Genomic DNA, 25,276 nt, shown 5'->3' on the forward strand with positions numbered 1-25,276 from the left:
GGAGGGACCAGTACCTCACATGTTGTATCCGTGGAGCGGGGGATATTCGGCGACCATCTATGGTGTGAAATTGAGTAAGTCCCTGGGATTGAGGGCATCATGAATCTGTGATCACAGTACTACAGTGAGCGTGGCTACGTGCAGTGAGTGCACGTGTGTATGGATCGTTTGATGGTGCAGTGAGCGCACTTGTATGTGAATTGGAATTGAATGTCGAACGTATTACTTGTGTTTGTTTGATGCATGTTATGAATTATATTAGTAAATGTGTGAAACGTGCAAGGTGAGTCTCTGTGCTTATGTGTGATAGTGTAGAGTACTCAACCTTACATTTATTTTTTAGGTGACTAAGACGATCAGTGTCAGACTCAGTGAAGGGATGGATGAAACTACTATAGAGCTTAGAATATTTATTGTTGAAACTAAAATGTATTAATTATGTCCTGTAGCAATAATTGATTCAAATTTGTAATTCATCCTTATTTTAAAATACTTTAATGAAACTGTGTACTGGGAACTATTTATTTTTATTATTTCCATTTTATTGCGAAAATATTTACTTGAACAATTAAATTAAGGTGTTACAATTTTGGTATTAAAACAATTCATCCAAACTGGACTGGAGTATTGGGGTTGAAGTGTCCAAGTTGTGTGTTAATGTGTTTTGTTTACCTGAGTTATAAATGTTATTGATTTGACTTATTGAATGTGGTTTGTTGAATTATTTGCTAGATTAGATTAGAAATGGCCGGTAGAGGTAGAAGAGCTGGAATCACCAATGACCTCCTAAAGCGAATGACCCAAGTTCTAGAGGCCTTGGTGCATAACCAAGATGGAGAGCCAGCTAAGTATAGAGGGTTGTCTGCCTTCACTAGGCACAACTCTCCAAAGTTTGAAAGGAAGTTTGACCTTGAAGAAGCCCAGAGATTGGTAGCAGATATGGAGAAAATCTTCCATGCAATGGGGTGTAGGGAAAAGAACAAGGTGACCTACACCACCTACATGATATATGGGGAGGCAGAAGACTGGTGAAGGTTTGTCAGTCAGACTTTGCCATAAAGAGGGTGGCTACATTCAATGAGAGGTGTTCAAGGCAAGCTTCCTAGGGAACTACTTTCCCCGGGATTTGAAGAAGCAGAAAGCTCGAGAATTTCTTGATTTGAAGCAAGGAAGCATGACAGTGCGGGAATATGCTGTAAAGTTTCAATAGCTGATGAAATACTGGCCTCACTATCAACATGAGGATGGAAAGGAAGATTTGTATGGTCAATTTGAGCACGGGCTGAGGCCACAGATCCGTGTTGCTGTCAGCGTGTTCCAACTAACTGACTTGCCTATTCTAGTGAGCAAGTGTAGAATTTTTTAAGCCAATTCGAAGGGCAAGACAGTGGACACTAGAGGGAGTAGTCCAATGAGGCAGGATAGAAGACCCCCTAGGTTCTCAAAGGAGCCGTATTTGAGCTCCAGCCATTCTCAGTCCAGAGAGACTTCATCTCAAGAGAGGAGCAGTGAGAGTGGCTTAAGATATGAGGGGGCAAACGATGTCAGATTTGAGCTTAAGATATGTTGTTGGAAAGATGATTTTATTAATTATGTAACTCAGCTGAAGAAAGGTAGAATATGTTGGATGGTGGCTTGATTTTGATAGTACAGGGATAAGGATGCAGAAAAATGATCACCTCAGTATAGTTCTGGTATTCTCTTTTTGGTATGCGATGCTCATGCAAAGAGGAAAGAGTGGAGGGGGAAGTGATTGTGATGTTTGAGTAAGCATAGAGAGCAAGAGGCTAGTTTCTCTTTGCTTTATTTGTAATGGGGTGTTAGGTAACTCTGGGTTATGATAACGGAAGGATAATATGTCCACTTCATAAGTATTCTCTTAATTATGGGATCGGATGTGAAAAAAAGCATTCTACTTCTCTAGTGGCGGTAATCTAGCAAGATGGATGGAAGAAGTTTTGTGGGTGGAAGGAATGCAATCTTTGTGTTCAGTGCATTCCTTTAGGCAACCTGTCCCATTGATTTATAAGCATAAGAGCATGTGAGTCCAACCATTAAATCTTTAGAGTAGTGAGTGTTTAGTAAGGAGATACACGTGCAGGTTAATGGTGAGACGACCTGCACCTTCCTCATGCATTATCTAAGGTGGAAGTTGATAATGAAGGGTGTCTAAAGATTGTACAATAACTTCCCCAAATTAATAACAATTACAATGTCATTCAACAATTTAATCTTCGTTGTCATGAGCCTCTCCAAAGATTATGATAGAAGAAGGGGGTAACACGTGTAGTTTAAATACAAGGCCAATATGCCCTTTCTCATGCAACATGAAGTTTGGAAAGAAATTGAAAGAAGGCTGGGAGTACGGCTACATTATCCTTGTCTTGGTATTGTGGAGAAGTGGACAAGGTTCTATTTCTCTTTCACATCATTATCATTCTGCACTGGTTTTAAATAGAAGTTTCCCTTATGCAGGCCTTCATTGAGTAAATTGAAAGGATGCCCCAAAAATTTAACCTGAACATATTCCTTTTTACATGATTGTTGAGGATATAGATAGGTAATTCAATTGGAAATTATGCCTATAATTTTACTAAATAAAATTCAAGAAACATAAGAGTCTCGTAGAGGAAATAAATAGGTGTTATATCTAATCAGATGTGAGATCAGAAATTTTGTTTCCACTCACAAATACATACACTCATTTGGTTTTAAACCATGAATTATCAAAACTAAAGTGAACTTAATACTGCATGCACTGCCTAAGAGCATGGCCGTATGAATATTTTTATTTTTAATGTCCTAGTAATAAGTGAGAGGTGAGTTTCCTTCTCATACTTTATTGCAAGGTATTGAAAGTAATTAATTCAATCGATACCTTGCGTAGAATGCCTAAGTATATTTTTCGTCAGGAATTATTCTGAAAGGTAATAATACAATAATCAACAAAATCTATTTTACACCTATGGTAATAAAGCCTCTCAAGGTAAATCTATCTGCACAATGTGCTCAAGTGCACATATACAAAGTGAATACTAAAATTAATGCTACAAGAAGAAAGATGACAAAGGAAAATAGTTTTCTAAATTTTGAAAAACAATTCCTAGCATTTCAGGCAAAATAAAATAATAATAATAATAACATAAAATAAAATCAATTATATTTTTAAAGATGTATGTTGACCTAGACTAGCAATTCAAATTTTTAAAGAAGTCAATGTAGGAAATTAAGGGTGTTACGATTTACATATGACTGAATTACTGTGCAATGTTGTGACGACTAAGTCTATGGGTAAACCGGTCGTAACTTCTTAGGTATGTTTGGGGTGTTTGATAATGGTGCATGGGAGGGACTTTAAGGTAGACTTAATCTATTTGCCTCTCTCCTAATTGGACATGATTTTGGGAATGAATTGGCAAGCCGCCAACCATATGCTGCTGGACTGTAAAAAGAAGACGTTGATTTTTGGTGCGACGACTTTGGGAATTCCTAGACTTTTGAGTCAAGGTGCATGGGAGAACACGGTAAATGCTAACGCCTTTATGGTTATGTTCTCACTAGAGGTTGAAAGTGGAGTGGAATCAAAGTACATCCCGATGGTAAGGGACTTTTTGGAAGTTTTTCCTAAAGATGTCTTAGAATGTTCGCTATTGACCTCATTCCGGGAGCAAGCCCGATTTTTGTGGCACCATATAGGATGTCACCGGTGGAACTAACAAAGGTCAAGAAGCAAGTAAAGGACTTGTTACAGAAGCAGTTTGTGAGACCAAGTGTATCACCATGAGAAGCACTAGTGCTTTTAATGAAAAGGAAGGATGGGAGTATGAGACCAACTATACACACTACCTTTCAATCTGTTTAATCTACTCCAAATTCTTTCTATTTCAGGATCAAATGCATGCAATTGCCTAGGATTAGTTCTAGTCATGCACAAAGGGACGAAAAAAGAAGAAGTCAAAGTCAACCTGAATACCTTATTTTCTATTTTTAAGAGTTTTTTAAATTTTTTGTGATTTTTTAAGATATCAAAAATAAAAAAATAAAAAAATTAGAAAAGTGTTCTAAACAATAAAATTTGAGATTTTGAGTAGCACCATGCATAAAATGAATAAAATAAAATGAAGATGAATAAGATTAATAATTTTCACAATCCATAAAATAATGTAGAAATAAAATTGTAGCGTAATAATAGAATTTATGCTCCAGTAGTGTTCTATCAAGGTTCCTAAAGTTCTAACCTAATAATCTATGACATGCATTCTCACCTTGGGTAGTTTGTAAGCCTAACGATAAAAGATCATTAGAGTCAAAATCTATTCCATAAAGTCATCCTCAATCAATAGGTAGCTACTAGATGTAGGGACTTATATAGATAAGATAAACTTTAGCTAAAGTTCTCGTGATAGACAAACATGACATACATTCAAATTACTATAACTACACAACTCCTCTAAATCTAAAGTTTACTCAAACCTGAGTATAGGACCTCACTCATATTATGCATGATTAGTGGTACGTGAGGAAACAAACAAACCTTATACAAATTACATAATGAAAATGTGCAAAGAAAAAAAATAAAAATTAACCAAATAAATTACAAAAGGAAGTGTGATAAAAAGAAAAGAAAATAATAAAAATTAAAATTATTTTAATTTAATTTATTATTTTTTAGAAATATTTATTAATTTTTTTTCAAAAAAAATTTTAATAAAAAAATTTGAAATTTAAATTTAAATTAGCAAATTAGTTAGATAATTTTTTTTAATTTTAAATTCAAAACTAATCTATCTAAAAAAACTAATCATATCTTAAGTATAATTTAAAGTTCAAATATATATATATATATATATATATATATATAATCTAATCTAAACTAAATCTGAGGAATCTTTATTCACTGCTCCTCAAATCTGTGCAAAATCTACGTAAAATCTCTGCGAAATCCCTACAAGTCACACAATTCTATAGCAATTCTGTTAATCCAATTCTCCAAAAATACAAAATTTAAAATCTAAAATTCAAAATCAAAATTCAGAACTTTGAAATAGCAGAATTTTCAGAATGAAAGAAACGCATAGAAAAACATATGACAAATAATTTGCAAAATTCAGTAAATAGTGGAACAAAATCTTATTATTATTATTATTATTATTATTATCATTTAACCTTATTAATGATAAAAATTAAATACACTTAAACAAATGAACTAATGTAAAAAGAGGAAAAATATCAAATCGCAAACAAGAACAAAAAAAAAAACAAAATGAACAAAAGCCTAAGAATTAAAATAATGAAAAATCAAATTATGCAAAATTAACAAACACGAAAAACGCAACAATTCTTAAAATAAATTAAAACTGACAACGTATCCCTGACAACGGCATCAATTTGATAGACGATGTCGAGTCACTATCAAAATAACTAAGTTTCGCTAAGAATTTTGCAATATAGAGCTCAACTTAGGTTGATTCACATAGACATATCTTTAGTTAAATTCAATTTTAGGTTTTTCTAAAAGAATAAAAGTAAGGTTTTGGAGGTTTTAAAATTTACAAAATACTAAATTAAATTACGAACAAAATAAATTTGGGAGAAAACAAATGAAGAAATATCAATCTACATAGTACCAAATGCATATAACCCGATTAACACAGTATCTAAAGATCTTAATCTGAGTTTGAACGTTTACCCAATTCAATTATTAATTCAATCGAATAACCTAATTAAACTAGATCATAGATTAAATCAAATTATCATAACCTAACCCGAATTAATTATCAAATTAGAATATCAATCGAATCCTAATTTGAATTCTAACAACAGAAAAGTTAATCACAATAACAATATACAAATTTGAGGTTAGGGAGAAAGAACAAACTTAGAGCAATTCGACTCAGAACTCAAATCAAAATTATAGCATTTAGATTCCGCAGATTAAACGGGTGGTTTAACCTTCCATCGAAGCACTTAACCCACACAAGAATGAGAAGAGAACAAGAGAATTCAAGAAAAAGTAAAAATAAGGATTCTTATTTCGGCCAAATCTCAAAAGTTGAAAGTGTCTAATATCTCCTCTAATTTAGAACTATTAATCTATTTATAAGTTCTGATTAGGGTAAACTAAGTGGCCAAAATTTGAGCCTCAATAATGTCTAAAAGCTCAAATAAAATTATTAAATAACAAGGGTCTAAATGCAATCCTGTAACAATATTTAGCAAATCTACCTCAACTTCAAAAAATATAAAAAATAAAAAAATAACTCCAAATCCAGCGATCCATATATGCATTTTGAAGTCCTGGATGTATAGAATCCAATGCAACTAAAATCAGCCAAAAAAATATTTGTAGACAAAGTTATGGTTAAAAGAGTAGTCAAAGGTCAAAATAACTGAAAATACAAAATCAATGTATTTATTTGTAACATGACCAATTTATTCAAAAAACTAGAAAATGATAAAAACTCTAAAAATAAGTCATATGAAAAGTGTTTATTAATCAAAATAAAACTATAAATATAAACCTAAAACATGTTACATCAGCAGGCTTTGCATAAATAAGCTTGGTTTATTTAACAATTTTGAAGTCTAAGTCTGACTTATTATCTGTCATAGGCTTTTTATTAAGCCTAGTCTAGCCTTTTTAAAAGCCTGCTTTAGCATATTAGTCTTTTTAGCCTACTTCGTATTGAGACCTTCAATAGGTCATTAAGCATTTTTATAAATAGGCTATTAAACTATCTAAACAGATATATCTTTATAAAGACCACAAGGCTTATATCTAAATAAGTTATAAAAAAAATAGTTTAACACCTTGAATATGTATAATAAAATTATATATTTCTATTTCATTAAAATACATAATCGAAATAACACAATTGCAAATCAACGTTATGCATAGAACAAATGACAGTAACGCAAAAGACTCCAACGAGTTAAAACTCTTTCTCTTAGAAGATATGTGATATGAACACTCTTCAACTCCAACAAAAAAAATTAGGTTTTATGATTTAATATTTTATTTATTTAAAATTTTATTTATTATATTATTATAAATTTTAAATAGGTCATTTTAATAAACATAGTAAACTTTTTCTACCTAACTTATTTAATTAATTAAGTCTATTACTTGAATAGGTCAAACCGGGTTAAACCTTAAAAAAGTTAGACAGTAAATCTTTGTCGAATAGCTTAACCTATTTTGATAGTTACTATATCATTGTTTTCTTTAAATACTTCTTAGGATTCTTTTTAATACGAAAACATTCATTTTTTGAAGTATCCTAAGTGAATATGTCAGAATAATTATTCTCTGTTTCTCCACCATTCCAATAATCCTAGTCTGGTTGGAAAGCCTTCTTTCCTATTCTTATCTTGGTGGAAATGCAAGCAATTTTATTAACATTTTCAAATCTCGATTTTTCATCTCCTCCTTCAATTTCAATAATATAATTAAGAGCAATGAGACATTTGTTTTTGTTTATGTTGGCAAATCCTTCGTAAGTTCCTATTTATCATTATGGCATACAAATAACTTATCCAACTTAAGAGTGACCGTGTATTTGGTCTCCTGCTTTGTAACTTTAGGTTTTCAAGAGAGAGTGAGAGAGAGATCAAATTTTGAATTATATTTTATTTAATATTTATATATATTTTATTAATCCTATTTATTTAGTTTAACTCCTATTATTTTTATTAGTTTACACAAGATATAAAGTACAATCCATTTATACTAACTTGGATGACTTTTCTTACATTTTCCTTTCCTTTCCTTCTCTTTTAGGAAATCGAAAGTTGACATTAACGGAATGTTCTACGTTCATCAGCACAAACCTGCATTCTGTGAGTTGTTCATTATTTGTGAAGGGAAACATGTTTCACCTCGTATGAAGAATGATGAGATAATGATGGAGGATGTTGATGGGGTCAAGGTTGCCAAAATGAGAGAGAAGATAAATTTTAAGGATTGGTTAGAGAGAATGTTCATTGATAAAACCGTTGATTCCCAACATACAGGTTCTAGTGAATCATTTACTTTCTCTACAAATTTGGAGCCCCATCTTAACCAAAACCAATGGGAATTTTCTTTCCAAGAAGTTGAAAATTATTTACAAGAATTAATGTCTTTAAATTCAGAAGAAGGAAGTTATGTCCAAGACAACGAGGTCTCCCCCATGATTAGTCCAATAGAGCCATATGCCAAAGAATGTAACAATTCTAATAATAAGGTAGCTAAAACTTTGTTAGATATCATTTCCAAATTATATGACCCTTATTAATGATAGTATTTATATACTTTCTTGGGCTTAGTTTGGTTTTTTTCGTTTTTTGTTTCTTTTTTCCTTTGTTTACATTATATGTCACATTGTAGACTTATCAACATTATTGTTCAATTTGGATACCAACACCAGAGTGCAGCAGAAAATATTGAGATCCTCAGAGAGAAACTGAATGAAGCTTACAAAACCATCCAAATGAAGAGGAAAGAAGACGTGACAAATATGGAGAGACATGAAAAGGCTGAATGGGCTATTTATTTATGTAACCGTCGGGTAATAAAATTCATAAGCAATTGAGCTTTTTCTCTCCAGCAGATTTGTTACAACAATGCTATTTTGAAGTAAATTCAAGAATAATAATATAATTGAAAAGACTAATTTTTTTAATATGCACAATATTGTATAAAATAATTTTTTTTTGTATGATAAGTTTTTATTAAAAATTATAAAGTTTAATTTATTGATATTATTAAATATTATAATTTTTAATGAAATTTTATTGTTTATTCATTTCTTATCGTTTGCAATACTAATCGGGTAAGAAAAATCATAAGAATAAATTTCTCATATAGCACACTTTCCAAACAAAAATGCAAGTGTAATTAATTTGAATTATTTTAAGAGTAAGAAATTAAATTTACCAAACTCGAACACAAGTACCTTTACTCCATTGATAGATGTCTTTTTCCTTTTGGACTGCTGTAGACCATTTTAACAGTTTTCACCCAAATTGTTGTCACAATCATCCTTTTTGCAGGAAGAACTGGAATCTCTAAGAAAGGAAGAAGTGACAAGAAGGGAAGAACTAGAGAAGGAACTGGATGCAGAAAAAGAACAACTTGATGAAATTAGAATGGATGTTGAAGAGAGCAAAAAACAGCTTAGTGCAGTGGTTGAGGAGCAATCAGTGCTCCAAAACAGGCTTCATAATTGCACACTGGCAGTGTCAGAAGCTGAAACCATAGTAGGGAAAATATTGGCTGAAAGGACAGAGATGCTTATGGAGATAAATGATCTAAGGAGACAAAGGGATGTGCTGAATAGAAGGATTAAGTTTTTCAAAGAAAAAGATGCCACAAGAATGAGTGTTAGGCTAACGGAGAAGAGTTGTAATTTCAGAGAGTACACCAAGGAAGAGATGACCTTGGCCACCCATAATTTTTCAGAGCATTTGAGGTTGAAACCTTGTGGGAATTCGACCAATGTCTATAGAGCACAAATGAACCATTCCACTGTTGCAATCAAGATACTCAATTCTGATTCTGCCCTGTCCCAACCAGATTTCCAAGCCAAGGTAAACAACCAATAATACAATTTTTACTTGTTACTATAGTACTAAGTGTAAAAGAAGAAGAATAATCGTGGATGAAAACTAAACTCAAAGAATAGTATATTTAAATTGTTTGTACAGTGAATGCATTCTCTTAAAATTGTACCGAATTATAAAATTTAATTTCATTATTTAATTTACCAACGGCATGTAATTGCGTGGTTATGATATGCTTGTGAAAGCATGAAAATTGATTTTATTAAAAAAAAGTTAATAAGTTTTAGAACTTTTTTTTTTATTTCACAATTACAAGAAATTAAACGTTCTGAAAAAAAATTTATTTGATTTGAATTACATAATATATTTTTGAATCTTATATCCATGTAGTCAGAGTTGTATTATAGCCTAATTAATTTAAATCAATTTGAATAAACACATTTGAAAAAATGAAAATTTTTCTACTATTGATTTTTTTCATTTGGAAAACATGTATATAACTTGAAAGAAATCAAACTCTTTATTGTTATATGTTTTTTTTTCTTCTTCTTATGATAAAATTATGTGTATATATATATATATATATATATGAAGCAAGATCTTCTCACATTAATATAAGTCTAAAAACTCTTATACTCGATCTGAGTCTTTTATTTAACTTACATTTAATAATTAGTCAATTAATATATTTATTACTTGACTGATTATTAGATGTAAATTAAATAAAATGTTCAAATTGAATGTAAAATTTTTTAGATTTACATTAGTATAAGAAACTTCTTTCTCAATATTTATATATAGAAAATATCTTTATCAAAGGAGTTAACATTATTATATTGTGAATGTTTTTACTTAAACTTTAAAAGATACTTGTGTTAAGATGAAAAAGAAAAGCCTCCTTACCACAAAACCATAAAACTCTAGGTTGAAGATTATATAATTTGGCATGGTCAAGTCTGAATGCAAGGGTATGATTTGTCGCATGCTTAACAGAAATTAGTTAGTAGAGACAAATGCATATGATGTGCAATATATCGTATTGTTTATTAGTTTTATTGAAGAGTACAATTTAAGAAATGAAGCATAAAGTGGTTTTAATGTTGTATTTTGTTTCATCTTCGAGTATACTTTAAATAAAGTGTTGTTATCAACTTTTAATGAACTTGAATTCAACTGTATTTAGGTGAGGTCCCTTGGTAGTATTCGGCAACCTCATCTGGTTGCCACTGTGGGCTTCTGCTCTGAGCCCAAATGCATAGTTTTAGAATACATGCAAAATGGAAGCTTGGAAGAAATGTTATTTTGTAAAAGAGGCCGGGCCTTAAGCTGGCGTGATTGCATAAGGATAGCCATAGAAGTGTGTTCTGGGCTCCTCTTTCTAAATTCAGCTCAGTCTAGGCCCATTATTCATTGTCATCCTTCCCCTTCCAAAATTCTCCTAGACTGCAATCATGTTGCAAAGATCACAGGGTTTGGGCTTTATGGGTGCAGTGATGAATGCAAAGTCAAGTCAGATATGGAGGCAATAGGAGTTGTGTTGCAAAATCTATTGACTGGAAGAAGAAATTTGGTAGCAATGGATACAAAGGTTTTTTATGATGAGATTGGTGAACATTGGCCATTGGATGTAGCTAGAGAAATGGTGGGCTTAACAATGAGGTGCATGTTCATGAACTGTGGGCCCAATGGAGAAATGAGCATTGCAAGAGTCAAGGAGGAACTCAATCTGATCAGAAGAAAGGGTGATGACATGGTTGCTAAGGTAGGAGGGAGGGTTATCATTCATGGGAATCTAAATGGACAATACTCCAGTGATGTGCCTAGTATTTTTATTTGCCCTATCCTTCAGGTTGGTATCCTATTTTTTTATTTATTCTCTAACAACTTTGTTAGGAAATAAAATTGGATGTGAAGCTTTTTTTTTTTTAACACTGTTTTGTTGAAATCGGCTCTTAAAACAGATTTTCAGCATCCAAATTTATAAGTTTTTCTTTTAAAAAGGAAATTTTTATTATACTTCATAATTTTTACGTACAAATATTTTTTAACAAAATTGATTAATTTTAATTTAAAATAAATTCTTAGAACTGGTGTTAACATTTTTTTTTATAAAGACATCGCAATCAAATTTTGGACGGACCTTACGGTGTATATTTTGTGTCGTTCACCGCAGAAGATAATGAAAAATCCACATGTGGCAGCAGATGGGTTTTCTTATGAGCTAGAAGCAATGGAAGAGTGGTTGCGATCAGGGCATGACATATCACCCAAAAAGCTAAGGCTGAAGCACAGATTACTTACCCCTAATCATACCCTTCGTTCCCTAATTGAGGACTGGCAAAGCATGAGATCAACTAAAGTTTCAATGTAAAACTATGCTCACGTTTGGACTTTGTTCATTGTTAGAGGAAAAACAAGTGTAATGTATTGCGACAATTGATAAAGTACATCATCCTCAAGGATTAGGATCAATTTTCAACGGCATATATAAAAATTGATAGATGAATAAATTTAAAAAAATTATTTTTCAAAATTCATGAAATAAAGCAAAAATTAAATCAAAATAATGCAAAAAGCTAATCAATAAATATTAAATATGATATTTTTTTCACAAATAAAATGTAACACAATGAAATTAAGTTTCTAAAGGATAAAATGGTTAGGAATCAAAAGCATCTTCAATCTCACCTTATACATAATATAATATCTTCTGGAACGCCTTAAATTTAATTTCAATTTAATCAGAATTTCACAAATTCAAATAACAAATTTTCATAAAATACTTCAAAATAAGGGAAGAGTTACAAATTAATATCAAATGACTGCTACAAGACTAGTTTAGTTACAACAAATTTTAAAATAAAAACTAAGTCCTATAGCAGTTCATCTATCCCTTCACTGAATCCGGTGTTGATCGTCTTGATTACCTAAAAAATGAATGTAAGGATGAGTACTCTACACTATCCAAAATACACTATCAACGTAGAGTCTCACCTCCAGAACATTTCCAACACATTAAACAAACACAATCACAAGCAGCATTTCACATCTATAAGTACAATTCATAAACCCATGCATATGCATGCCAGCCACACTCAATATGGCATTGTGATCACAGATTTTCACTATGAATGGTCGCCAGTTACCCCCACCTCACGGATACCACGTGGACAGTCACGGGTCGCTCAGTAAAGATAGTGGTCAGAGGTCTAGTCAGGAAGAAAGTGTGCGGCCTGTGGTGACACCACCTATTCCGCAGTCGGTGTCACCACCACTTCCTCTTCCCCAAGGTATTTCTACCGTCTTCATCTCCCACATCCCCAGTGTATCACTGAACCATTTACAACACATTACAACGGCGCTAACACGCCCATTCACACATATTTCATTCACGCATGCAATAGTCATGCTTACACATGGCACACAACCTATATTCAATTCACAGCACACGGCACGCAGCCTACAATTATCGTTCATATTACATGGCCCTTGGCCCACATTTTCACAATATTCATTCAAATATACGACACAAGTGCCCATACTCATTCTATCACACAACATTTACATATAATCCAAATCCATCAATTTCAGATCACACACATAATGTTCACATATCACGGCACATGGCCCACATTACATTTCTCAGCAATTTCTTACCCACTAACTCAGTCACAACACAATATTCAGCAAAATATCAACAATTCATGCACAGAAAAGTAGGATAGAGCCCCCCTCTTACCTTGGATTGAAGACCCACACGCTAAATCCACCAAGAAATGCTTCCCCTCATAGATTTCGTCCTCCAAGCAATCCCTACACGGATTTAACCTTCAATCAAGCTCCCGAACGACTTTGGAGGCAATTAATCGGTGGAATAGGGCTTTGGGGAAGGAGAGGATCGAAAGGAGAGGGAAAAATAATTCTCCCCGAACCCTAACCCCCTTTAAATTCTTTTTTGGTCGCGACACTCTCGCTACAACGAGATATTCTCCCCTAGTTGCAGCGACACGCCCTCTTGCTACAGCGAAAAAACTAGAGAAAATTGCACTATAATTTCTGCAGAATCTTGCTACAGCGAGACCCTCTCGCTACAGTGAGACTGCACCCAGAAATGCACCTCAAACTGTCGCTACAGTGAGAAGGCGACAGTTCTGGTCCTTCCTCATAGGGCCCTCTTGCTATAACGAGAATCGTTTCGGTACAGCGAGAACAACCCAGTATCACGCCCTGCACTTAGGCACTTAGCTTATTTCAGCCCAACCAGTCATACATACACATATATACACACATCCATGTAGTTAATACACATAAAACATTATTTTCAAATAAATCAACACACATATGAATATATAATAATAATAATAATAATAATAATAATAATTATTATTATTATTATTATTATTATTAATATTACCAAAATTTGGGGCGTTACAACTCTCTCCACCTTTAAGGAATTTTGTCCCTGAAATTCAATCCAACACACACCAAAACTACAAAAACAACCTCGGGTACAACTCTCTCATTCTACTCTCTGTCTCCCATGTGGCATCTCCCTCATCACTCGAGTTCCATATCACCTTCACCAACGATATCTCTTTACCCCTCTACTGTTTAACACAGTGGTCAGCAATCCTCACCGAGTACACATCATACGACAAGTCCCCTCTCACTTGAACTGGGTCAAGATCTATCACATGGGAAGCATCTGGCACATATTTCCTAAGCTGCGACACATGGAACACCAGATGTAGATTTGAGAGATTCGGAGGCAACGCGATCCGATACGCAGCCGGACCAATTCTACTCAGCACTTCGAATGGTCCAATAAACTTAGGAGATAGCTTCCAAGATTTTAGAGCCCTCCCAACTCTGGTCATAGGCGAGACCTTCAGAAACACATGGTCCCCCACTTGGAACTCCAACGGTTTCCTCCTCTTATCATAGTAACTCTTTTGTCGATCTTGGGTAGCCTTTATCTTCTCTTTGATCGTTCTGATCTTCTCATTTTGCCCTTGGATCATATCTGGCGCACACAAAGTCACCTCTCCGGTTTCATACCAACACAATGGGGTCCTGCACCTCCGCCTATACAAAGCCTCAAACAGTGTCATTCCAATACTAGCATGATAACTATTGTTGTACGTGAATTCCACTAACGGCAAGCACTCTTCCCAAGTTCCCTGTTGCTCAAGCACACAAGCCCTCAACAAGTCCTCCAGGGATTGGATGGTTCGCTCAGTCTGACTGTCAGTCTATGGGTGATAAGCCGAGCTCAGTCTCAACTTAGTCCCTAATGCCCGTTGCAGGCTCTCCCAAAACCTCGAGGTAAACCTCGGATCTCTATCTGACACCACACTAGTCGGCACTCCATGTAACACCTTATATTTCTTTCATCAATATATGATAAATTTTTATAAAAATTTAAATGGTAAAATAAATTTTCTTTCAAAAACTCTCTAAAAAAAAAAAAAAACAATGAAATGATATAAGATTCATAGAGTAAAGTTTCATTGATTCATAAGTACTTTAGAAAACAAAGATCCTAAAATTTTCATCAACAACAAAAAGAAATAGTAGTTTTACAACTATTTCAAAAGAATGCTATAGAACTAAAAATATCCATTACATAGCTCAAAATAACTAAGTCCTATAGCAGTTCTCATCCATCCATGCACTGTGAGTCTGGTACTATTCGTCCTAGTTTCCTGAAAATGTTGTGTAAGGGTGAGTCTCTACCCTACCACTCATACATAACACATATTCACCATAAAACACATCTTATCACGATTAAAGAAAACATCATGGCATTACATATCATAGTGTCATATAAAGCATGTTCTTATCTCAACACATATTATATTCCACATATTCACAATTTCTTTTACTTTTATCCGTGCTTACCGCGCCCTGTGGCCACAATTATCTGATGCCTCTATCCCGAGGTCTTACACATCCATGTAAATAGTCACTGGATGGCCCAATGCAATACGGATACAACGCATGCAATAGACAGCCCCTTAGCAAAGGTAATGGTCAGGAGTCAAGTTGAGAAACGAGTGTGTGGCCATGTGGTGCATTTGAACACAATATTCCGTGCACAATCTCGAATGTCACCCACCACCCTTCATTTCCCTAACACATACCATATCGTCTTCATCTTCCACTCCCCCAGTGTATCTCTGTAATTATTTACCTCATATCCTTTTTCCATCTCATACTCTTTCAAGTATATTCACATGTTCACATATGCTATTTCTCATGTTCACACATATTTTTTGTCATATTTCCACATACTTTTCATCATATACCTCAAACCATGACATATTCACAATACATATCATTTTTATATGAAACACAATATATTCAAACATGAAACATCCATCTCTTTGTATATTTCATATCATAAAATCATATCAATCATCCTCAATATACCTTATCATGCCCTATTTGAACATAATATCACATTTTCACCATGTATTCATCATAAAATCACATAAACAGCCAATTATTCTCACTTTTCACCGATTATTTCTCATAAAACAAGGATTATTCCACATATAATCACATACATGACAAGATCTATGAGAATACAAGTAATAAACATAACAAAATGATAAAGTAGAGCCCCTCTTACCTCAAAACAGAGCTTTTACAAAGATTTAACCAAAGATTTTAACTCTAGAATGGAGTTTTTCCTAAGAACATCATAAACATCTATAAGAAGAAGAAGAAGAAGAAAAACGAACGGTAAATCTAACTTGAAACTTAAAGAAATTTACTTGAAATCCTTTTAAACAGACGTAGAATCATAGATCTGAAGAGAAATCTAAGTTTATGAGGGTTTAGTATGAGAGAAAATGGTGAGATATAGCCATGACATCATGATGATGTCACTGATGATGTCATTGGTCATTGTACATAGGCAATTTCATTGTTCATACACGATTTGTACTGTTCATAGATAATTTTACTGTTCATCGACACTGTTCATAGGCGGTTTTACTATTCACATTTTTTTAAAAAATATAAATTCTATCCAAATCTATTCGAATTATACTTTAACAAACCTCATTTTATTTAAATCAAAGTACAAGATGTTACACTCTATGCAGCCTGACTATCTCCCGAACATACAACTCCGCAAGTCACTCCAATTTATACTTCATGTTGATCGGAAGAAAGTGTGCAGCCGTGGGCAACCGATCCACTATCACCCAGATGGCATCATGGTTGTTCCTAGTCTTGGGCAGCCTAGAAACAAAGTCCATGGAAATATTATCCCATTTCCACTCAAGGATCTTCAACGAATGTAACAACCTAGGTGGACGCTGGTGCTCTACCTTCGCCTTCTGACAAGTTAGGCATCTAGCCACATATTCAGCCACGTCCCTCTTCATTCCATTCCACCAAAAACTCTTCCAAAGATTCTGATACATTTTTGTTGCACTGGGGTAAAAACTCATTCTGCTCTTATGCGCTTCCTCAAGCACCATTTGTCTCAGCGCATCCACTTGAGGAATGCACACTCGGTTCCGGAACTTAATCACTCCGTTCTCATCACGGTGGAAATCCAAGTCCTTTCCCTCATCCTTCTGTCTCATCATGTCTTGCAGGAAAGCATCTCCCTACTGAGCAGCTTGGACGTACACCAGGAAGTCGTTGTGAATCGTCATTGCTCCGAGATATAAACTCCCTGGCCTCACCTCCATGGCCAAATACATGTCCCGAAATTCTTCAATCAACTCCATCTCTTTCACCATCATTGCTGCCACATGCAATGATTTCCGGCTCAAAGCATTGGCTACCACATTTTCCTTGCCAGGGTGGTAAGACAATGTGAAGTCGTAGTCCTTGAGAAATTTCATTCATCTCCTCTGCCGCATATTCAGCTCCTTTTGATCAAATAGATACTTCAAGCTTTTGTGGTCACTGAACACTTCAAACCTCGCCCCATATAGGTAATGCCTCCATACCTTAAGAGCAAACACCACTGCGGCCAACTCCAGATCGTGTGTCTGATAGTTGACTTCATGCGGGCATAACTGTCTTGAGACATAGGCAACCACTCACCCGTCTTGCATCAAGACACAACCAAGTCCTTATCCAGATGCATCGCAACACACATTAAACTTTCGCTACGGGTGGTCAGGTAGAGCCAACACTGACGCTGAAGTCAACCTTATCTTCAGCTCCAAGAAACTAGCTTCACACCCCTTGGTCCACTTGAACTCTTTTCCCTTGCGAGTTAGCTTCGTTAAGGGCAATGCTGTCTTGGAGAACTCCTCAATGAACTTCCTGTAATAGCCTACCAATTCGAGGAAACTGCACACCTCTGTCACATTCGTCGGCCTTGGCCACTAAGCCACTGCTTCCACTTTTGCAGGGTCTACCATGATTCCTTCCTTCGATACTACATGTCCCAGAAATTGGATCTCCGACAACCAGAACTCACACTTGGAGAATTTCGCATACAACTGTCTCTCCCTCAGAATTTGTAGGACAATCCTCAAGTGCTCAGCATGCTCTTCTTGAGTCTTTGAATAAATTAGGATGTCATCGATGAACACCACCACAAACTTATCCAGAAACTTGTGGAAGATCTTGTTCATGTAGTCCATGAACACCGCAGACGCGTTGGTCACCCCAAACAGCATCACCAAATACTCATAGTGACCATACCGCGTCCTGAACGCCATCTTAGGCACATCTGCATCTTTCACTCAGATTTGATGGTATCCCAATCTCAAATTGATCTTCGAAAACACTGCTGCTCCCCTCAGCTGATCCATCAAATTGTCGATCCTTGGAAGCAGATACTTGTTCTTGACCGTCACCTTATTCAACTGCCGGTAATCTACACACATCCTCATGCTTCCATCCTTCTTCTTCACCAAGAGCACTGGTGCTCTCTGACACACTCGGTCTCACAAACTATTTTTGCAATAGGTCTTCTACTTGCTTCTTGACCTCTGCCAACTCCACTGGTGACATCCTGTAAGGCGCCACAGAAATTGGGCTTACTCCCAGAATGAGGTCAATAGCAAACTCTATCTCCCTCTTAGGCGGTAGCTCAGAAATATCTTTAAGAAACACTTCCAAGAAATCTTTGACCACTGGAATATACTCCAGCTCCACTACACTTTCAGTTTCCATTAAGAACATAACCATGAAAGCCTTGGCGTTTACCGTGTTCTCCCACGCTCCCTGGCTCATAAGCCTTGGAACCTCCGTCATTGTTGCACCGAAGATCAAAGTCTTCTCCCTACAGTCCAGCAGCACATGGTTGGCAGCAAGCCAATCCATTCCATAATAACATCCAGTTTAGAAAGAGGTAAACAAATTAAGTCCACCTCAAACTCTTTACCATGTACCATTATTGCACACCCCAGACACATCCATGATGTCACAATTGGCTTACCCGTAGGGGTAGTCACCACAACATTACATGGCAATTCAGTCACATACAAGCCCAGACTCTTTATACAATCCACAGATATAAAAGAGTGCGTAGCACCCGAATCAAACAGCACATCAAGTAATCGACCCTTAATAATGCATTTACCTCAGATCAACTCCTCTGACTGTGAAGCCTCTGCTCTACTCATAGCAAAAACTCTACCAAGAATGCTCAGCTTCTGCCCCATACTTGGCCCTGTACTTCCTCTTGATTCCGGCCTTTGGGATGCACTTGCACTACCGCTTCTTTTAGTGGCCCAGCACTCATTGGCAACGTGCCCTGACTTCCCATAGTTGCTGCAAGTTATCCTCGACTGTGGGCAGTCCTTCACCATGTGTGGCCCTCCACACCTAAAGCACTTGAGCGGTCCTCTGAAAGAACTTGATCCTGAATCACTCCCACTGCTCTTCTCCTAAGATGAACTCCCTCGAGACTGAGAGCTATTTGAACCCGAATACGGTCTCCTTGAGAACCTAGGGGGTCTTCTATCTTGCCTCACTGGGCCGGCTCCCTTAGTGTCCACCGTCTTCCCTCTTGAGTTAGCTTCAAAGATTCTGCTCTTGCTCACCAGAGTGGGCAAGTCCGTCAGTTGAAAGACACTGACTGTAACCCGAATGTCTGACCTTAATCCATGCTCAAACTGAGCACACAGATCCTCCACTCCATCACTATGCTGATAATGAGGCCAGTACTTCATCAGCTCTTGGAACTTAGCTGCATACTCTCCTACAATCATACTTCCTTGCTTCAGTTCAAGGAACTCCCTAGCTTTTTGCTTCCTTAGGTCCCGGGGAAAGTAGTTCCCTAGGAAGATGGTTTTGAATGCTTCCCACTGAACATAGCCATCTTCTTGTGGCAGGGTCTGACCGGCAAACCTCTACCAGTCCTCAACCTCACCACACAGCAAGTAGGTGGCATAGGCAACCTTGTTCTTCTCACGACATCCCATTGCATTGAAGATCTTCTCCACATCAGCCACCCACCTTTGGGCTCTTTCAAGATTGAATCCACCCTCAAACTTTGGAGCCGGCTCTCCACCTTGATTATGCACCATGGCTTCTAGAATCTGAGCCATGTGTTCCATGAGGTCATTGGTGCCTCTAGCTCCTCTACCACTACCTCTACCAGACATATTCTAAGCTACACAATTTAACAGTCATAGTCCAACACATCAAATCAATAATACATTTATAATTCAGGAAAACAAAACAATCAACACTTATCTTGGACGCTTCAGCCCAATACCCCAATCCGGTTTGGATGAACTGCTCTGATACCATAATTGTAATGCCTTAAATTTAATTTCAATTTAATCAAAATATCACAAATTCAAATAACAATTTTTTATAAAATACTTCAAAATAAGGGAAGGGTTACAAATTAATATCAAATGACTGCTACAAGACTAGTTTAGTTACAACAAATTTTAAAATAAAAACTAAGTCCTATAGCAGTTCATCCATCCCTTCACTAGGTCTGGTGCTGATCGTCTTGATTACCTGAAAAATGAATGTAAGGGTGAGTACTCTACACTACCCAAAACACACTATCAACGTAGAGTCTCACCTCCAGAATATTTCCAACACATTAAATAAACACAAGCACAAGTAGCATTTCACATCTATAAGTACAAGTCATAAACCCATGCATATGCATGCCAGCCACACTCAATATGGCATTGTGATCACAAATTTTCACCATGAATGGTCGCCGGTTACCCCCACCTCACGGATACCACGTAGGCAATCATGGGTCGCTCAGCAAAGATAGTGGTCAGAGGTCTAGTCAGGAAGAGAGTGTGTGGCCCGTGGTGCACCCGTTCCGCAGTCGGTGTCACCACTACTCCCTCTTCCCCAAGATATTTCTACTGTCCTCATCTGCCACATCCCCAGTGTATTGTTGAACCATTCACAACACATTACAATGGTGCTAACACGCCCATTCATACATATTTCATTCACGTATGCAATAATCATGCTTACACAGGGCACACAGCCTATATTCAATTCACAGCACAAGACACGCAGCCTACAATTATCGTTCATATTACACGGCCCTTGGCCCACATTTTCACAATATTCATTCAAATATACGACACAAGTGCCCATACTCATTCTATCACACAACATTTACATATAATCCAAATCCATCAATTTCAGATCACACACATAATATTCACATATCACGACACATGGCCCACATTACATTTTTCAGCAATTTCCTACCCAATAACTCAACCACAACACAATATTCAGCAAAATATCAATAATTCATGCACAAAAGAGTAGGATGAAGTCCCCCCTTACCTTGGATTGAAGACCCACATGCTAAATCCACCAAGAAATGCTTCCCCTCACGGATTTCATCCTCCAAGCGTTCCCCACACAAATTTAACCTTCAATTAAGCTTCTGAACAGCTTTGGAGGCAATTAATCGGTGGAATAGGGCTTTGAGGAAGGAGACGATCGAAGGGAGAGAGAGAAATAACTCTCTCCGAACCCTAACTCCCTTTAAATCCTTTTTTGGTCGTGACACTTTCGCTGCAGCGAGATATTCTCCCCTAGCTGCAGCGACACGCCCTCTTACTATAGCGAAAAAACTAGAGAAAATTGCACTCTAATTTCTGCAAAATCTTGCTACAACGAGACCTTCTCGATACAGCGAGACTGCACCCAGAAATACAGCTCAAACTATCGCTCTGTCGCTACAGCGAGACATCTAGTATCATGCCCTGCACTTAGACACTTAACCAATTTTAGCCCAACCAGTCATACATACACATATACACACATCCATGTAGTTAAATACACATAAAACATCATTTTCAAATAAATCAACACACATATGAATATATATATATATATATATAAGAATAATAATAATAATTAATATTACCAAAATTTGGGGCTTTACATCTTCAACTTCAATCTTATAATTCAAATGAATGATCTAATGATGAGATTAGTAAAATTCAATTTTTTAGTTGCTTCTTCTAATTCTTAATAAAAAAAGAATCCTAATTTCTTGGATAGATTCAATCAATAACAACAATTACATAATATTCTAACTTCTATTCATAAGTAATTAAAAGATTGAGTTGTTTTCTTCATATTTGAATATTTAACCAATTTTTCAATTATAAAAAATGCTCTTAGTTCATACATTTGAATGACAAAGTCAATGAAACATTAATTGAAGAAGTAAACAATGTATTTAAATAAAGATAGAGTGAAATAGAAGATTACATAAAATTTGATTCAATATTTAATCATATCGTAATTTTAAAAAAGTCAACAAAATAGGATAAGGAAAAAAAAACTAAAATTTAGATAATTATCTACTAAAAAAAATTACTTCATTAGAACTTTGATATTGTTCGCAAAGTATATCCAACTCCAACTAAAAGAAAAGCTAAGAAAGAAAATTGAATCTAAATATAAAACAATAAAAAAGAAAAAATCTGAAAATATATCTCTATTATTTATAGACTTGGTTCTGTAGTAACATTGGAAGTAGAGCCAGCAAAATGGGTTGGTCCGATGGATTGGGCCCAAAAGACCCATTAAATGGGCGGGTTTGAGCTCTAAAAAATAAAGCCCGCAATTACCTTGGACCATTTTGGCCCGGTCTGAATAAGCCCGGTACTCGATAGGGCTTTAACCGAGTTAGCCCATACGGGTTCGGGCAACCTGTATATATATATTGAGATTAAACCCTGAGTTTTAAGGAGTTTGAAAGGGAATATATTTTAGTTTTAAAACCCTAAAATTACAAGTCTAAATTATATACTTTTGCATCGCTACAAAAACAATAAAAAAAAAGAAACCAGTGACTTTTTACAACTTAAAATAAATAAATAAATAGTTTAATACAAAAATTGGACATAAAAAACGAGTGGTCTATTAAGTTCTTGTAAAAATAGCTTAACATGGTATGTTACAAACATTAAATATAGCAATAAAACAATGATTTGTTGTTATAAAAACAGTAAAAAAATGACATGTTACAAAAATAAAAAAAAGAAAAAAAACTATTTGAATTGTCGGGTCAACCCGCATAAGCCCGTAGCCAGCATAGAGTAAGGCTTGGGCAATAAAAAATATAAGCCCATTTTTTACCTTTGACTAATTAAGCCTGACTCGTTTGAACCTGCTACCCGTATTGGGCTGAACCGGGCTGCCATTTTGACAGCTCTAATTGGAAGTCTAATATTCCAACTTTGGTATTTCACAAATATTCTACAACGTCACATGTACTTAGATGTTAGGACATTGCAATCTAAGCGTCCTAACCCTACCAATCATTAAGGAATTTAGCATGACCGAGTAGAAACATCGAGAATTTATTGTCCCAACACTTGGTATAAAAAACATGCTCCTTAATTTCACAACATTCTTTTGCACCATGACCTCTTTTCATTACTTTTCATTAATTCTGAATTTGAAGACACAAAAAGATCACAAATTCTGAAATGCCAATACTTTTTATTTTCTTCTTTAAACAAGCTATTATACAAAATTTAGCTAGTTCAATTTATTTTATGCATTTTCTATCTTAATCACTTCCATTTTTCAAAAAAATTCTATAAAATCCACATAAAATATGAATTTATCATACATTTTGACCTCATACATCATATTAGATTTTGGAACATATTAACACAAAAAAGACATCTAACAAAGAGTATTTCCTTTCTTTCGATCGATAAATATTCTTTTAAATTAACTTTATTTATTATTTAAAATTTAAACTAAATACAAATATAAATTAAAATTATTTAAAATTGTAAAATAAATTAGATTGTTATTTTCACTAACTGTTTCAAAACTTTAACATAGATATTTTCTTAAAAATATATATTTTATAGAAAATCACTCTTTAATATAAACCAAATTTATTTTTAATAGTAAAAACTTCAATTCATATGTCTCATAATTAAATATCATAAAAAAATTAAAATAATTACTCATTTCACACTCTAGAAATAAATATATGTTATTAAACAAAATTCATATTGAAATAAGCTTTTATATGATAAAAAAATAAATTAAAACTTATTTTTTTAGATAATAATAATATAAAAATAATTAAAATAATAATTATGATAATTATCCACTCACAATAATAAAAAATTCACTAAATTACTTTTAAAAATTGTGAGAGTTTGTGACTAATGAATTTAGATCTCATCAACATCCAACAAAACTTCATAAAATTATTTAAATATAAATCTATATTCAAAATTTAAAAACATACTCTTTTTTTTTACAAATAAAACATGCAAAGAAGTAATTTTTATAGGCTCTTAAACAGAAGATGTACCTTAAGAATTTATAGATATTTTTTTTATAATGAACAACACTTCTTTTTTCTTAGTACTAAAAATTATTTATGTAAATTAAAAATAAATATATTTAATTTTTTTTCTCAAAATCTCATATAAGTAACTCAAAACAAATAAAAGGAAAGAAAAGAAAAAAAAAAGCATAGGAAGGGAGAGAACTGGGAGAAAGAGAAATTGATGTGGGGAGTGGAAGAGCTTTATCCTATTATCTTTTATTTTAATAAAACAATGTATCATTATTATTTTTTTCATATCAAACAGCTATTAAATGTATTATTTTTTATTTATTTATTTTTCATTTTCTTTCTGAAACTAAACAAAGCATGGAGAAAAAATTAAATAAAAAAATTGATGAAAAAAATGAACAGATTTAAAATTGTTTGACACACGAGAAATATGAAAAAAAAAAAAGAATATTTCTTTTTTCCATTTCTTTGGTTGTAAAGAAACTGAAATGAAAAAAAGAGAAAGAGACTATTTTCTTGAATAGATAACTGTATCTTTAAGATAAATATAATTCTATAAAATAATATTAATATTCTTCTTATATTTTCTCAGTATAATTTATTACATAAAATTTAAAATATTAAAATATAATATCATTTGATTAAATAAAATAACTATAATTCTTTTTTACTATTTTTTCCTTTTCTTTTCAATGCATCCAAACAGAGCGTAAAGGTTACAAACACATATTTGGTGGTCTTTTTCACTGTCTATGACTTATTGCAACCAAAATATCAAACCGAAACTACAAAAATTGAACCATTAATTGATTAAAAGAATTATGAATGTACACGTACGACAACTACTTTTATGCTCTGTTTTGAGGTCACAAATTCACCTATGTGAAAGCAGTTGTATAATTCACAAGCATAATCAGTACTAAGCTATTCCCTGTTTGTGTAGATGTAACTATATCCAGTTATATT

The 25,276-nt window shown here is 34.3% G+C and overlaps 3 protein-coding genes across 3 annotated transcripts; 1 reads left to right on the plus strand and 2 right to left on the minus strand.

The window, feature by feature from the left end:
• Window positions 1–744: 744 nt before the first annotated feature.
• LOC113859568 (putative U-box domain-containing protein 50) lies at window positions 745–11,914 on the plus strand. Its single transcript, XM_027492305.1, has 6 exons — window positions 745–1,028; window positions 7,781–8,225; window positions 8,409–8,549; window positions 9,034–9,570; window positions 10,727–11,392; window positions 11,717–11,914. The coding sequence occupies exons 1-6, from the start codon at window positions 745–747 to the stop codon at window positions 11,912–11,914; spliced, it is 2,271 nt and encodes a 756-aa protein (XP_027348106.1).
• A 6,560-nt stretch (window positions 11,915–18,474) lies between these two features.
• On the minus strand, window positions 18,475–18,846 carry LOC113859569. Its single transcript, XM_027492306.1, has one exon. It carries the CDS (start codon window positions 18,844–18,846, stop codon window positions 18,475–18,477), a length of 372 nt encoding a protein of 123 aa, XP_027348107.1.
• Window positions 18,847–19,412: 566 nt separating this feature from the next.
• LOC113859571 lies at window positions 19,413–20,132 on the minus strand. Its single transcript, XM_027492307.1, has 2 exons — window positions 19,898–20,132; window positions 19,413–19,804 (listed from the first exon to the last, which is right to left on the minus strand). Exons 1-2 carry the CDS (start codon window positions 20,130–20,132, stop codon window positions 19,413–19,415), a joined length of 627 nt encoding a protein of 208 aa, XP_027348108.1.
• Window positions 20,133–25,276: the final 5,144 nt, after the last annotated feature.

This window comes from Abrus precatorius, unplaced genomic scaffold (assembly GCF_003935025.1).
Source record: "Abrus precatorius isolate BTA unplaced genomic scaffold, Abrus_2018 Scaffold2, whole genome shotgun sequence".
NCBI lineage: Eukaryota > Viridiplantae > Streptophyta > Magnoliopsida > Fabales > Fabaceae > Abrus > Abrus precatorius.